The following is a 15,174-nucleotide window of genomic DNA, read 5'->3' as shown; positions in this document are numbered from 1 at the left end:
AACGCTATGCTAAGTTCAGAACTTAAATAAAAAATTTTAAAACAGAATGCAAACACCTAGCTTCTGCATTAAGGACAATACTGGAGGAATCTATAACCCTATTCAAGCCATTAAAGCTATCAGTTAAGCAGATTCAGGAGGTTCCTGTGCCCGTTTGGAAGGCACACATTTAGAACTTGTCTGGCTATCTTCTTCTGTCTTGAAAAGACACGCGTGACCATGTTTTATTCAGGATACAAAATACATTTTATATAAAAAATACCTTTTATTTTCAACATCCTTAAGATAATCTCTAAAAATTATATATGCAAAACTTCTATAGCCTCTGGAGTTGCTAAATCTGAGTTTTCAACTAAAAAGAACTTTTGAATAATATTCTGATAATAAATACTAAATTAACATGGATTCTATAATCTCATAACATGACAATACTAACATTATTTCTCATTTTCCTGAGACAATCACTCCCTGAACATTAGTCCTAGAAGCCAGAAGCAAATCAATTGCAAGGGTATCTACCATATGAAAGCAAATGTGGCTATTATTTGCTATTGAAAATCTTGCTATTTCAGATTTTATCCCAATTATTTCATTTCTCACACTTATTTCTGTGTATAAAATGTTGTGTTAGTTCTTAGTTAGGCTTTTAGAATTTTATACATAAGTTGTCAAAAAAAGAACTTTACTTTTTGTTTTTTCTTTGTTTTGTTTTGTTTTTTAAATATAATACCTTGATAGGAAGCTCATACTTGCACTCTAAATGTTCCTGCCTTAGCATCTGAAATGCTGGCATTACAGGTACACAGCATCATGCAGAGCTAACATATACCATTTTGAACCCACAAAAACCTTTGTTTAAAATGTTGGTTCACAGCAGTGAGAAACACACACAAAGCCTTGTTATTGATGGCTCCTATAGAATAGTCCTTTTATAGAAGGCTGTGTGAGGGTTCTAGCTAAATCCTTTATTTGTTATTAACTCTTTCCTAAATGTTAGTCTGCATGTATTTGTCAGGCTGGAAATTCTTCAGGAGTGAAGACCATATCTTACCTAGCTCTATATTCTTTCATACTAATAGAGAGCTTGGTCATGTTAGCATATGCCAGAAATCTTAGTGCTCTGGAAACCAAAGGAAAGGATCTCAAATTCCAGGCTAGCCTGGGACATATAGGGAGGCTTCACAAAACTAAAACAAGCTGAGCAGGTAGCTAAATGCCAGGCATTACAGCACTTGGCAGGGAGAGGTGGGAGGATTCTTTCAAGTTCAAGGTCAGTCTGACCCACATTGAAAGTTCAAGGCTAGCCTGGGCAACACAGAGAGGCCCTATCTGAGAAAGTCAAACCCAAACAAAAACAAAACAAACCCAGAAAACACCATAAAACCAAGAAGCAATCAGAATAATAACAACTTATTAATATGTCAATTAGATAACTTCTATAGTTTGTGAAATAACTGTTATGTCTATAGTATCAACAACTGACTGCATTAAACATTGAGTGAACTTTCCAGAAACACTCTTTCAGAGATCTTCAATGCGTGGGAAGAGTTTTTCACCTGCAGTATAGCTTGCCTCTACCAACTGTTTGCCCTTAGAAATGTTCAATTTCACAAAGCTATGTAGACTAATTTTCTAAACTCTACTGGAACCGACATCCCTGGAAGTCACCTGCCTCACTTTCACTGTATAAGAGGAAGAGAGAACAGTGCTACTTTTCATGAAGCTTATCTGACTATAAAGATGCAGCTTTTGGAAACTGGTATAGTGCTTTGTCATTGTCCTCTGAATAGTCTACCTTAAAGATCTGAAGTTACATGTAGGTGCTCTAGGTATACATTAGACCCATGAAGACAAATTGGCTGACCCACACTAGAGAATAACTGAGGATATTTTCAGTTGTACACAGTTACTAACATTCATGAGCTCAGCAATCAGAACCAACTGCTCCCCTACTTTCAATGAGCATCAAATTTCCTGTGTGTCCTTTCCCACTATGGAATAGCTGTAGGTGCCTCTCAGACATAGTTTCCATTTTCTCCTATGAAAACTACTGCCTAGCTATATAAATAAAACCCAAATAATCAATGACTTAGAATTCTATACAGCATACAGCCATACTTTAATGTTTTAGTCTGTATTTATGTAGATGCTAACATCAACCCAACAGAACATGTTCAAACAAAAAAGCAAATAGGCTTAAATGCTAATCTGCCAAGATCTAAATTCTGACCCTCTATAGATATTACGGAAGGAGGCAGAGGATCCTATAATTAGCATAGGACTACCATAATCGTGCAGACTTAGCATAACTTCACCGGGCAAACAAGGAATATCTGTAACACTTTTAAAAGGATACTTTAACAATGCTTCAAATTTGTTTACATATGGCTCTATCATGACAGTTAAGGTATATTTCCAATTACATTTGATATAAAAAGACAAACATCTCTCACTAAGAAACAGTTATCTTTTGTGGAAATTCTAAATTTAAACCTTCTAATTTAAAACCCTAAGCATTTTCCACACTGGAAAGCTCTATAAGCATACTTCAGATGGATTTTAAAAGCAATCAGCACAGGCAATGTTAACTTATCATGGCTCTAAAGAACAACAGTGGAGTACTGTATAGAAGACCCTTACAGTTATGGCTCTGCGGACTCCCTGTGGGCTGTGCCAACCCACTCTTTCCCCTGTAATGAGTCTTTGTTTTTACTAAGTCCCAAAGGGCTGGGGAGAGCTCTGTAAATGGAAGGGGGAAGGGTAGATAGAATGCAGCTGCAGGCTCTAAAACAATGCTGAGTCCATAATTTTGTTCCCAGGAGAATAATAAAAAGGGTAGGGTGTTGATGAGATAGACACAGAACAAGCAAGGTAGGGCCAAGTATCCTAGTCTCTCAGTCTACAGTGCCTCCAAGCCTCATTCAGTACACAAACACAATCACACTGTAATTGGGCTGAAAGCTTACCTGTTAAAATTCAAACACATGTTGAAAGTTAAACCTATCAGTCATTTTATAACTAAATTACCTTTGGCAGCAAACTATATTGGGCAAGGGATTCAATGGTATAAGCAAAGGTAAGTAGTAGGAAGAGGGCTGGACACGTGGGCTCAAGGAGAGCTGTGCAGAGGGAAGGGACCTGCTTGCCCAGGACCTAGGACTGCAGGAGCCCATGTCTGTGCTAAACTGCATGTCTCGATCAGAATCAGAGTTTGGTAGCCTTAAGTATTCACTTCCTGTAATTTGGCTGTTGTGTCTAACTTGGTGCCGCCTAAGAAAATATCCTTGATTTACCTTTTCTTAGCCTGAGATCTCAAACAAGGTAAAGAGAGAGCTAGGGGAAACAGTAGTTCCAGAACAGCAGTGGCCCCTCCAGCTCCAAGGAGCACAGCTCAGACCTTACTTTTCTGTCTGAAAAGCCAGTGCTCACCAGGGTTCTAGGATTCTGGCCTCTCATTATGGGCTCTTCTCTTCAAATATGTCATTAAAAACTGCAGGAAACTCCAAAAGCCTTAAGTAAACAATTGAACTAACCCCTCAGATATAAAATGAGATGAGGTTAGTAATTACCACCTAAAAAGCTATACAAGAAAATTCAGAAGAATGCTCATTTCTAGTAGGACCCCATCCATGAACACTTAGTTACTAAGGCGGAAGAAAGGACTTCATTGTGAAGCTGTCATGTAGAAGCAAAGCACACAAACATCTTCAAGTTAGCGTGATACAAGAGATTTAGAAATCCTGTACTCTTAGTCCAATGGATGATGTAATTAATGTGGCTCCACAGATTCTCAAGTTTTAAGGTTTAAAAAAACTGTTTATTCACATAGGCACATTTTTATATTTCTGATGTTATAAAAAGTCACAAGGATGTAGGTTTACAATGATCAAGCTTATGATCTTCTTCCTTGGGCTTGCCTTTTCTCCAAATCCCTAAACTCCACTTAGAGGTAATTCAAATGGCCATGCTACATAGCTAGCATATAGGAATATAAATACTAATTCAAGAGAGGAAGCAAAATAAATATCTGGTTAGTTTTTTAATGTTAAATATTAATAGTAACAATTAAAAATAATACTAGGGATGGAAAGGTGACTCAACAGTTAGGAGCACTTGCAGCTTTTGCAGACAGCCCAGGCTCCATTCCACCCACAGCTGTCCGTCCGTCCGTCCATAACTCCAGCCCCCCTCTTCTCACCTCTGAGTGTACCAGGCATGCATGTGATACACATATACATAGACACACAAGTAAAACATTCAAACACATAAAACTAATAAATCTAAGAAAATTTAACAGCTACACTAATGCTACTCCTATAAAGTTAATTATCTATTACAAACACAAAAGTCACAGGTCCATTTAATTAAAAGTTATATATTATGCTTGTTGGTTTTGGTGTTGGTGACTGGACCCAGTGTCCTGTACATACCACCTTCAAGCTACACTCCCTACTGTAGAATAAAGCAGACATACAAAACTGCCTATACTAGCAAAGCTTATTTTCTATTTATACATTTCATTTCCTACTGTGTAAAATTAAGCACACAGCTACATTTTATTAATAGGAACAACTGTAGTCATAACTTGCATGAAATTAAATCCCTTGCTTAGGTGTTGTAAATATATTTCCATAAAACTGTGATATTTAATCTTCAATGAAAAGGTTCAAATGCACAACCATCCATGATTTGCAAAAAATTGTTTTGTTTTTGTTTTGACATAAAGACAATTCAAACATCTTAAATCTGACAGAAAATCTCATTTAGTTATGAAGCTCACAAAATATGTGACATATTAAGAGAGTAAGATGAAAGCAAAAACTTAAAGCTTTATGATATTTAATACAATTAGATTTTTTTTCATAAATTGGTAGTACTCACCCCTTGGAGTCCTTGGAACTGAATTGAAGGTCTAAAAGGAATTAAATTCTATAAAAAAAAAAATGAAAGAGAAGTAAATTTTAGTTAGACTGTCTTAGTTAGATTTTCGCTGCTCCGAAAAGACACCATGACACACTTAATTGGGGCTGCCTTACAGATTTAGTGGTTCAGTCCATTATCATCAAGGTGGGAACATTGGCAGCATCCAGGCAGGCAAGGTGCAGGCAGAGCTGAGAGTTCTACATCTACATCTGAAGGCTGCTGAAGACTCAGTTCCAGGTAGCTAGGATGAGGGTCTTAAGGCCATGCCCACAGTGACACATCTACTCCAACAAGGCAACTCTTCCTAATAGTGCACTCCCTGGACCAAACGTATACACACCATCACATTCCACTTCCTAGTCCCTACAGGCTTGTTCAGACACATGCGTCTAGGGGCCATATGTAATGTAGCAGAATAAAAAAGTACACTTAGTCCAACTTCCAAAGTCTCCATAGTATATAGAGGTCTCAACAATGTTAAAAGTCCAAAGTTCAAAGTCTCTTTTTGAGATCCATCCAATCACTTAACTGTAATACCCAAAGCAAGACAGGAAACCAGTTGGACAAACTCCAAACTTCACATCTCCATGTCTGATGTCAAAGCGGTTTTCAGATCTCCAACTCCTTCACCTTTGTTGACTGCAACAAACTTCTTTTCCTGGGCTGGTTCCACTCCCTGTTAGCAGCATTCCTCAGCAGGTATCCCATGGCTCTGGCATCTTGGGGTTTCCAAGGCAACTTCAATGTTATAGCTTCTTGTTTCAATGTCTTGAATCCACACACGATCTTCTGGCCTCCTCCAAAGGGCTGGTGTCAATTCTCCAGCTCTATTCTCTGTAGCACTCTAAACTCAGGATGATTCACTCCACTGCCACTGCTGTTCTTGGTGATCATCCCATGGTATTGGCATCTCCAATACTCTGGGGTCTTCCACTGCAACTAGGCTTCACTAATAGCCTCTCATAGGCTATCTTCATGGTGCCAAGTCTCAAATCCTTTGCACGACCCTCAGCAACTGGGCCATCAACTATAACAGGCTGCACTTTCACCAGTGGCCTTCCATGGCCTCTCAACTGCTCTTCATGCTTCACTCTTACACATTACCAAGTAAGTATTGCTGTAGCATGAGGTACAAGCTTAACTATCTCTGGAACACAGCTTCTTTGTGTTCTCAGAAAACGCTTCCCAGAAGATTTCATCTCAGTGATGCTGGTCTCTTCTTAATCACTGCTAATTTCTTAGCTCCAGCTAACCAGCACCAATTGTCCCAGTAGTCCTTTCTATTTTTCACTCTAAAGTCAGAGCCACATGGCCATAAGATTAAAGGTGTGTGCCACCATGCCTGAATCTAAATTTAGCTGGGTAGGATCTTGCTCCAAAGTCCCATTCCCTTAATCTGCTATCTCCTAGAACACAGGATTTGGCTCCATTTTACTTCCTGGTGACCCTTTAATACTCAAACCATATATTTTATATTTTTCTTTTCTAAGGCTGCTACACTTATTCAAATTGTTCTTCATGAGACTTAACCACAGTACAAAGTCTCTGATGGCGTTTTTTGAAACTTCTTTTGTCAATGCAATTAATATAAATCTCTTTACTTTAGCCTCAGGTAAACTCTTCAGACAAGGGTCCAAAGCAGCCACATTCTTCACCAAAATACCACAAAAACAGTCTCTAGGTCACATACTGAAATTCTTGTCCTCTGGAACCTCTTGGGCCAGGTCTGCACAATTCAAATCACTTACAGCAACAAAGCCTTACATATTCCTACTAGGATGACTCATTAAGCCCCACTTAAAACATTTCATGGTTTTCCAAATCCAAAGTCCCCAAATCTGCACTTTTCCAAACAAAAGCATGGTCAGACCTATCACAGCAATACCCAACTAACTCCTGCTACCAACTTCTGTCTTAGTGTTTTACTGCTGTGAACAGACACCATTATCAAGGCAGGTCTTAGAAAGGGCATTTAATTGGAGCTGGCTTACAGGTTCAGAGATTCAGTCAATTATTATTAAGGCTAGAACATTCACAGGGCCATTATCCATTTCATAATAATAATACCACTTTATTTTAGATTTTACCTGTTAGATTTTAGATTCACACTGTTAAGAGTTCTACCACCATAAACTGACTATTTTACTTCAAACTTAGAGACAGAATCAAAAGGTTTCCTGGTGACAAGTTCACTTTTTGGTGGAGATAAAGTAATGTTGTTTAGGAAGAAAAATTAAAAGGTAATGGCTGATTTTGGGGGGATGGACGGGACGTCAAAGTTGCCTCTTTGTAATCTATGGGCTTTTATGAAAAGAAGTTCAGGTTACATTTCTTTCATGGGGGAATCTCACCCCAAACTATCTTTCATGGCTAAACTTACTCTCCCTGAAGTAAACCACGTGTGCAGAGCCTGTGGAACCCCTCTTAATGTGGAATTAGGATGGCCTTCCACAGTTGGGCAGAGTTCTCAGTATTTCCATCAGCCAGCCCTACCTTCTCAACTCTCCTAATTAGAGCACTGAACTTTTCCCTGGAACCTGCTCAGAGCTGGCCCCTGGACTCCAGCTCATGGCTTCAGCTTACTGAAAATCTCCATTAAGTTCAACTCTTCTGTGCCACTTAAATGCAAACTACTTTCAAATTGACTTTTCTACTCCATATTACCTATTCCTTTTGCTAAGCGACACCAGCCATATTTTCAAAACTAGTACCTGCCCTTTCCTCATTCTACTCAGCCCCACCCTGGAGGCTTGCTATACTTGTAGGATGGCAACTGGGTCTCATCTCCATTCCTCAGCTGTCTTTCCAAAGATGGCTACTTACTACTGCCTACAGATGAGTCTTCATTAGAAACCCAGCAACAGCAAAGTTCACCTATTGACAAGCATTAATGTAACTCTCTGATCAACCTGAGAACTCTACTACTTTTCTGAGAATGTTTCTTGGATCTTGAGGCTCACAACCTCAGAACTTACAATTTCCTCTCATTCTACCACACCACATTCTGTTAGTCAATTACTTTCGATTAGAATCACAGAACTCCAAATACAGAAAACTTAGAAATCCCATAGTTGATGTTCTGTCCTCCATCCCTAGTCCTTGTGTTAATAACTAAGCTGATAACAACCTAAGACTTGGCTTATTCCATCCTGCTACCTTTCTCATCCTACCCTGTCCTACGCATACCGCTGCTGTGGGAGATATGAGAGTATGTCAGAATTCACATTATAGGATGGGAAAACCTGAGAAAGATCAAACACTAGGTTAAGTTTACTAGGTGGCTAAATAAGAGTTCCAAGGAACACAACTTAGAACACACAGTAGGAAAGTATGAGAAAGGTAGGTCCTGACTAGGTGCTTAGAAAAAAAACCACACACACGCTCATGGGAAGAACTTTCTTTAGGAAAAAGCAAAGGTCACTTACTCTATTGGCAAAGGTAGGTCTGCAGTACAGAGTTCTGATATACATGAAATAAAATAAAGGACAGAAACCAGAGCTAGTGATTCTTGCCTAAGCTCTCCTGCCCTTAACATCTGTGTTTTTCATTTCTGTCAGCCACAGTAGGTAAGACAGCTTAAATGTCTGACTTTAAGATCTCTGCTCAGAAAATTTATCACCCGGTTAAATAACCTTATCCCAACCTTCTTTAATTTCTTACTGATGATCCTTAAACCTTATCTTCAATGTGATAAACAATTAAATGCTCTTACAATTTTCTGAATAAGAAAGTTATCTGGAAAAAACATAAAGAAGAAAAATGAAAGCTGTTGAGCCTGGTATGGCTGTCCCCTGTGAGAGGCTCTGCCAGAGCCTGACCAATACAGATACAGATGCTTGCAGCCAACCACTGGACTGAGTATGGACACCCCAATGGAAGAGCTAGGGGAAGGATTGAAGAAGCTGAAGGGGTTTGTAACCCCATCAGAAGCACAATACTATCAACCAACCAGACTTCCCAGAGCTCCCAGGACTAAACCACCAAAGAGCACACATGGAGGGACCCATGGCTCCATCTACATATGTAGCAGAGGATGGCCTTATCTGACATCAATGGGAGGGGAGGCCCTTTGTCCTGTGGAAGCTTGATGACCCAGTGTAGGGGAATGTTAGGGCTCTGAGTCAGGAGTGGGTGGGTAGGTGGGGGAGTACCCGCATAGAAGCAGGGGGGAAGAGGATGGGATAAGGGGGTTGTGGAGGGGAAATGGGGAAGGAGGATAACATTTGAAATGTAAATAAATAAAATAACCAATAAAAAAATGCCAGCAAAAAAATAAAAAAAAATTTTTTTTAAAGAATTTTTTTTCTTTTTCTTTTTTTCTTTTTTTGAAGGAGGACAGCTTTTAAAACATAGGAAGAAAGATGGACTAGCACAATAATACTAGGGTACATGGATAGCAGAAGGCTAGGAAAGAGCCTGAAATTAGCTCCAGGGGATGCTTTAGAAGACTCTGAATTCGTATGGCTTGCTTTGGAAGCCAACAGAAGATGGTGAACCCACAGATCTTCCCAAGGTGTGATGATAAGGAGTGTTGATAAACAGTTTGAGTATCAGTCACCAGAGAAAAATGATTATCAAGGTGGCTCTGGGCTAATAGGTATCCACTCATGTCTGTCTGCTGCAGAGTCCCTCAAATTAAAATTTTAGTCTCCTTTGGAGGTTCATGGTTCATTTCAGGCATTTATCACCAAAAAGAGGCCTTTCTCTCTAATTATTCAGCTGGCTAGCCAGCCTGTCAGGCACCTCAGCATGTCTCACAGCCTTCAGTGGTTGTTTTCTACTGTCTGCCACAGCAAAGTGAATCTTACAAACATATTGATGTGATCATTCCAAACTAGGCTTGCTATCAGGAATATATATTCTAAAAGTAAGTGCTATTCTAAACAAATATTTCAAATGTGCTCATTTTTTTTCCAAGTAGATTCAGTTTCTGTTTTTTGTTTTTTTGTTTGTTTGCCTAGTTATTGTTAAAAGAGTGATGTTCAGGACTGGGAAGATGGCTAAGTGGGTAAAGAACTTACTGTGCACACATGAAGGCATGAGTTAAGATGCCCTACACCCACAATCGATCTAGGCATGGTCATGAATGCTTGTAACCCTAGCACAGGGGTGGTGGTGGTGGGGTGGGGTGGAGACGGGTGGCCCCAGGGGCTCACTGGCTAGCCTGATAAGTGCATCCACACGCTTCAGTTTCACAGCACACTTCTGTCTCAAAACAATCAAACAAGTAAATAAAACAGAAAGTGACTAAAGAAGATACCTGCTGTCAAGATCTGATTTTTTTTTTTTTTTTACATACTTACACGGGAGAGTATATAGATAGGCACACACATAATGCATGCACTCCACACATGGAAAGTAATAATGCTCAAATCATTGACTACTTAAAATAAAATGTAAAAGGCAAGTCAATTTTAAAAGATAATTCTAGGTGGTTCAATATGATACAGCATGCTTTACAATAATGCTTAATACACTAAATACATTCCCATTTAGGAATAGGTACTGATAGAGATTCTTGGTTGTTTAGCCTTAACTAAATATTTGCAGAAAGTGGTTCTTTTGAAAACACTCCAGTAACTCTAGAGCAGTGGTTCTCACCATTCCTAATGCTGGAATCCTTGAACATAGCTCCTCATGTTATGATGACCCCAACCATAAATTACTTTCATTGCTACTTCATAACTGTAACTTTGCTACTCTTAAGAGTCACAACAAAAATATTTTTGGACATAGAAGTCGGCCAAAGGGGTCAAGACCCACACGCAGGTTAAGAATCATTTCTGTAAAATTTAACTGAGCATCACTTGAGCAATAAGCAAGATAGTGATATGATGTCTCCATCCAACTTAGAACACAAGAGGAAGTAGCAAGGACATTTACTTTTGATGCTTTCTAGCCAAAAGCTTCTATTAACCTTTTAGTAGTTTCACTGATTTTATCCCAATGTATTTTGCCTAGTCAGTCAACCCAATCTCAGATGGGAGGAGCCCCCTACCCCCCTTTTACAGATTTGAGAGAACCAAGACTAAACATTTTAGGTGGTAATTTCTTTTTATCTATTGCAGCACAAAAAAGAAATAACTAAAACAGAAGTAAGAATAGGACAAAAACCCCAAATCTACATAACTCAGTCCTTGTTTTGAAATAGAGCTTTTGAAAAGCTGTAGTTATTTCACACAGGACAAATTAAAACAAACAAAAACAAAACAAAACTGCCCTAAATTTTAGGATTTCAAACAGCTCTTAAGTGAACATGGATGACAAGAGTCTGAGCTGAAAAATCAACCAAAAAGTTAGTTACTGTGACCCAACCCTTTAACCAGCAATACTTGAAGTATAATCCCATCATTTCCCCTCAGGAACCTAATGTGGGGTTTGTAATTGTATAATAAGCTTAATGCCAAATATAACTTGCAAATAAGGCCTTGTCCCCAGGAATCATGATTGCTGGAAGAGAAGTAGTAAAATAGTACAAGGTTATTAAAAGTTCTGCAGCAGCAAAGTCACAATGGGGACCATTGTAGGAATTGGCACAGGGAAAGTGTGTGATCATATTTAACCTATTAAAAACCCACTCTGGGAGCTGGATCTAACAGGCTATGGGGAAAATAGTGGAAACTCAGATGATATCTGCTAGTCCAGGGAAACGGTCCTAAAGAGTCAAAGTGGTGCTACAACTGGAAGGATGATAGTGGTAATGGGGTCAATGTCTTGATATTTTAAAACTGACACGACCTGATAATAGACTAAATGTCCCAAGAGAAGAGACAAATCAAGGGCTATGAGGTAGCTCTAGACAACTGGAAAATGTGGTCATTAACTGAAATGGGGCTCATTCAGGTGATACCAGGTTAAGAAGTGAAACCAAGCCAGAGAGGAAGATGATTGGGTGGTGAAAAAAAAAAATCACTAAAGTTAATTATGTAAATAAACAAATTGTCAAACAGTAGAAGAGTTATATTTGATTTCAAGTTTGAGGTGCCTACTAAATGTTAGAATAGGTGATCTGTTAACCGTGCCTATCTCCCTAAAGCTGTAGCCTGACTGCGATATCCTTCCCCAACAGGGCTGCCTTGCCTGGCCTCAGTGGAAGAGGATGTTCCTAATCTTGCAGACTTGATGAGCTAGGATGGGGAGGAGGGGCAGATAGCCATGGGGTCCCCACCTTCTCAGAGGAGAAGGGGAGGGGAGAACTCTGTGAGGGGGGAGGGGTAATGACACAGCATTTGGGATGTAAATAATTTTTTAAAAGTACCTAAAGTTGAATACACTTTATTTTTATTTTTAAATCTTTTTTAAGACAGGTTTTCAGAATGTAGCCCTAGCAGGCCTGGAACTATGTAGCTTAGGCTGGCCTCAGACAAGGAAATGTTATTTCTATCATTATAATTTTGAGATAGAGAACTTGTTGTGTAGATAAGGTTGGAGTGAAGTTTGTATTATTATTTTTTTTGTGTGTGTATTGATTTTTTACCTGTCTTCTTGTGTGCTGGGATTATAGACAAAAGTCACCACACCCACTTTGAAAAAGTGTGATCTGGAGATGAATGTTTTTAATTCATTAGTCTATAGCTGGTATTTAAATCCTCAGAACTAGATGAACTCACCTAGAAAGAGTGAATAGACAGGAGAGCTGGGACCTGTGACAACATGCAGGGATGATCTAAGTAATGAGTGGTCAGCAGAAGACAGAGGCAAGGGGGGGATATCCTGGGATGGTTTGTAATACAGAGATATGGTCATGGGATGAAACGCCTGTGTCAGTCTGTCTTCAGTTGGACTGTAGGGATGGGGATGTCTGGAAATGACACCTGGGCAGGTACAGTTTCAGGAGTGTGGTAAAGATAGTGGGCTCAGCAGATGACAAGGGAAAATACCACTTTTTCAAACATCTCCTTTTAATATAGGTGTGTGTGTGTGTGTGTGTGTGTGTGTGTGTGTGTGTTCACATGTTTACTTAATTTCTTTTAAGTGAAAACCACTTTACTGCTGGCAAGGGCTATCTACTTAGTTTTGTATCTTCAGTAACTCAGTTCTATGACTGGGCAGGTCCAAAGATAAATAAAAATGTTTACAGAATGAATATATATATATATTGTTTATATGATATAGATATAAATAGATATATTAGCTGTAACTGTGGCTCCTCTACCTTTCATTACAGGAAAAAATTATCCAACTGAGTTTTTATGATATGGGTCCCTTTCCTGGTCCTTTGAGGCAATAGTGGTTCAGTTACCTAAACACACACACAGGCTAGTGAGAAAGTTCACTGAGTAAAGGTTCTTGCTACCAAGCCTGACAACCTACATTTGATCCTCAGGACCCTTACAATAAAAGGAAAAAACTGACAACACAAGGTGTCCCCTGATCTCCACATTCATATCCACACATACACACACAAACATACAATAAATAAATAGATATAATAAAAATTTGAAAGATATGCCAACAGTTTAGTGCCCAGATAAGTATATTAAAGTCTCTAGACCAGTGGTTTTCAACCTGTGGATTGAGAATAGCTAGGATGTTGCCAAACACCATCAGAAAACACAGATATTTACATTATGATTCATAACAGTAGTAAAATTACAGTTATAAAGTAACAACAAAAATAATCGTATCATTAGAGGTCACCACAGCACAAGGAACTGCAGTTAAAGGTCTCAGCATTAATAAGGTTGAGAACCACTGCTCTAGGCCAGTCTTAGAAGAAAAAGTTCAATCCTGTTTGCTGTTGAGTGTTCAAGCTGAGGTTACCTTCATTAATCAAGCACGTTCAGTCAGTTCAGGGAAGTATTTAACTCTCAGAGACAAGCAACTAAGGATCTCTCCCCTCCCCCTCTCCCCCTCCCTCTCCCCCTCTCCCTCTCCCCTTCTCCCCCTCCCTCTCCCCTCCCCCTCCCTCTTTCCTCTCTCCCTGTCCCCTCTCCCCTCTCCCCTTCCTGGTAAATGGTATAGAGGTAAATGTAATTCTCCTCCCAGAGCCAAACCCAAACCATCAGGAACTCGGGGATTTCAAAACGACACTTAAATGTCAATCGACGCATAGTATACAGAATTATTTAGTTGTAGTAATCACTAATAACAGAACACACAAAAGTTCTGAATTTCATGCAAAAATTAAATTAGATTTTCATATTATCTATGTCCCATAATGGGCATATTAAAGGTAATTTATAGAGGTTATTAAATAAAGGAAAGCTATAAGAATGTAAAAGCCCTGTTCCACTTTCCTAAGATATCAACAACATCCACAATTTCCTTCCTATGGAGGACATACATGACATATTAAACAAACCTATCTGCCTTAGATTCTCACTTATATTCCTGTCTGCCTTCCTGCCTGCCTGCCCCCACCCTTCTCTCTCTCTGAGACAGAGACTCTAGTTCCTGTCTCTCTCTAAGACAGAGTGTCTAGCTTCTGCAGCTCTGGCTGTCCTAGACTCGCTATATACATCCAGGCTGGCGTTGAACTCACAGCGATTCATCTGCCTTTGCCTCCCAAGTGCTAGGATAAAAGGCATGCATCACCACACACACACACACACACACACACACACACACACACACACACACACACACGGCTTCTCATGGACACAAAATATCTAATCAACCTGGAATTCTTTTAATTACCAAGCAAAAGACAGAATGAATGTTCATCAAAAATAGTACTTAGTCACCTTAGTGCCTCAGTCATCTCCCGCTTCTATCTCATGCCCCCAACTGTTTTTTTTTTTTTTGACTTTCCCTTTCCTAAGGGTACCATGACTAGTATCAATGCCAAGAAACTCCAAATTGATCCTCCTCCTTTAAAGTGTTGTTTATCTCTAATAGATAGCAATAGTAGCCTAGTCTAGACACCACAATCATCTCTGACCTGCCCTCCCATACACCTTCCTAATTCATCTACTTACTTCCAGATTCATATTACAGTTATTTTGAACACCAAGCCTAGAATTTGAAAGCACTACCCAAATCACCTTAAATTTCCACTCAGTCTCCCCACAGTAATGAAGAACAAAGTACAAACTACGTGGGAGGGTTGTCAACCTGCTCCAACCTGTTGGTGCTCCCTTAAACCCTTCCCTTACTGCAGGTTAAGAGACACTGGTTCTTTCAGCCAAATCTCAGAAACTGCCCCAGCTTTTCTACCATTGTTTCTTATTTTTGACACTCCCTCTGATGGACATGTGGTCCACTAGACCAGTTTCTAGTCACTAAAAATCTTAACACTCAAGTCCTTTA

General features: G+C 39.3%; 1 protein-coding gene across 1 annotated transcript in view; it reads right to left on the bottom strand.

Moving 5' to 3' along the window:
* Ell2 (elongation factor for RNA polymerase II 2) overlaps positions 1-15,174 on the bottom strand; it is a 64,878-nt gene that overhangs the window by 42,480 nt on the left and 7,224 nt on the right. Inside the window, exon 2 of the mRNA NM_138953.2 lies at positions 4,882-4,929. Within this exon, the coding sequence (NP_620403.2) occupies positions 4,882-4,929 (48 nt within the window). The remainder of the gene's footprint in view (positions 1-4,881; positions 4,930-15,174) is intronic.

Source organism: Mus musculus, chromosome 13, assembly GCF_000001635.26.
Source record: "Mus musculus strain C57BL/6J chromosome 13, GRCm38.p6 C57BL/6J".
Lineage (NCBI taxonomy): Eukaryota > Metazoa > Chordata > Mammalia > Rodentia > Muridae > Mus > Mus musculus.
This window is presented reverse-complemented; position numbering and strand designations above follow the sequence as displayed.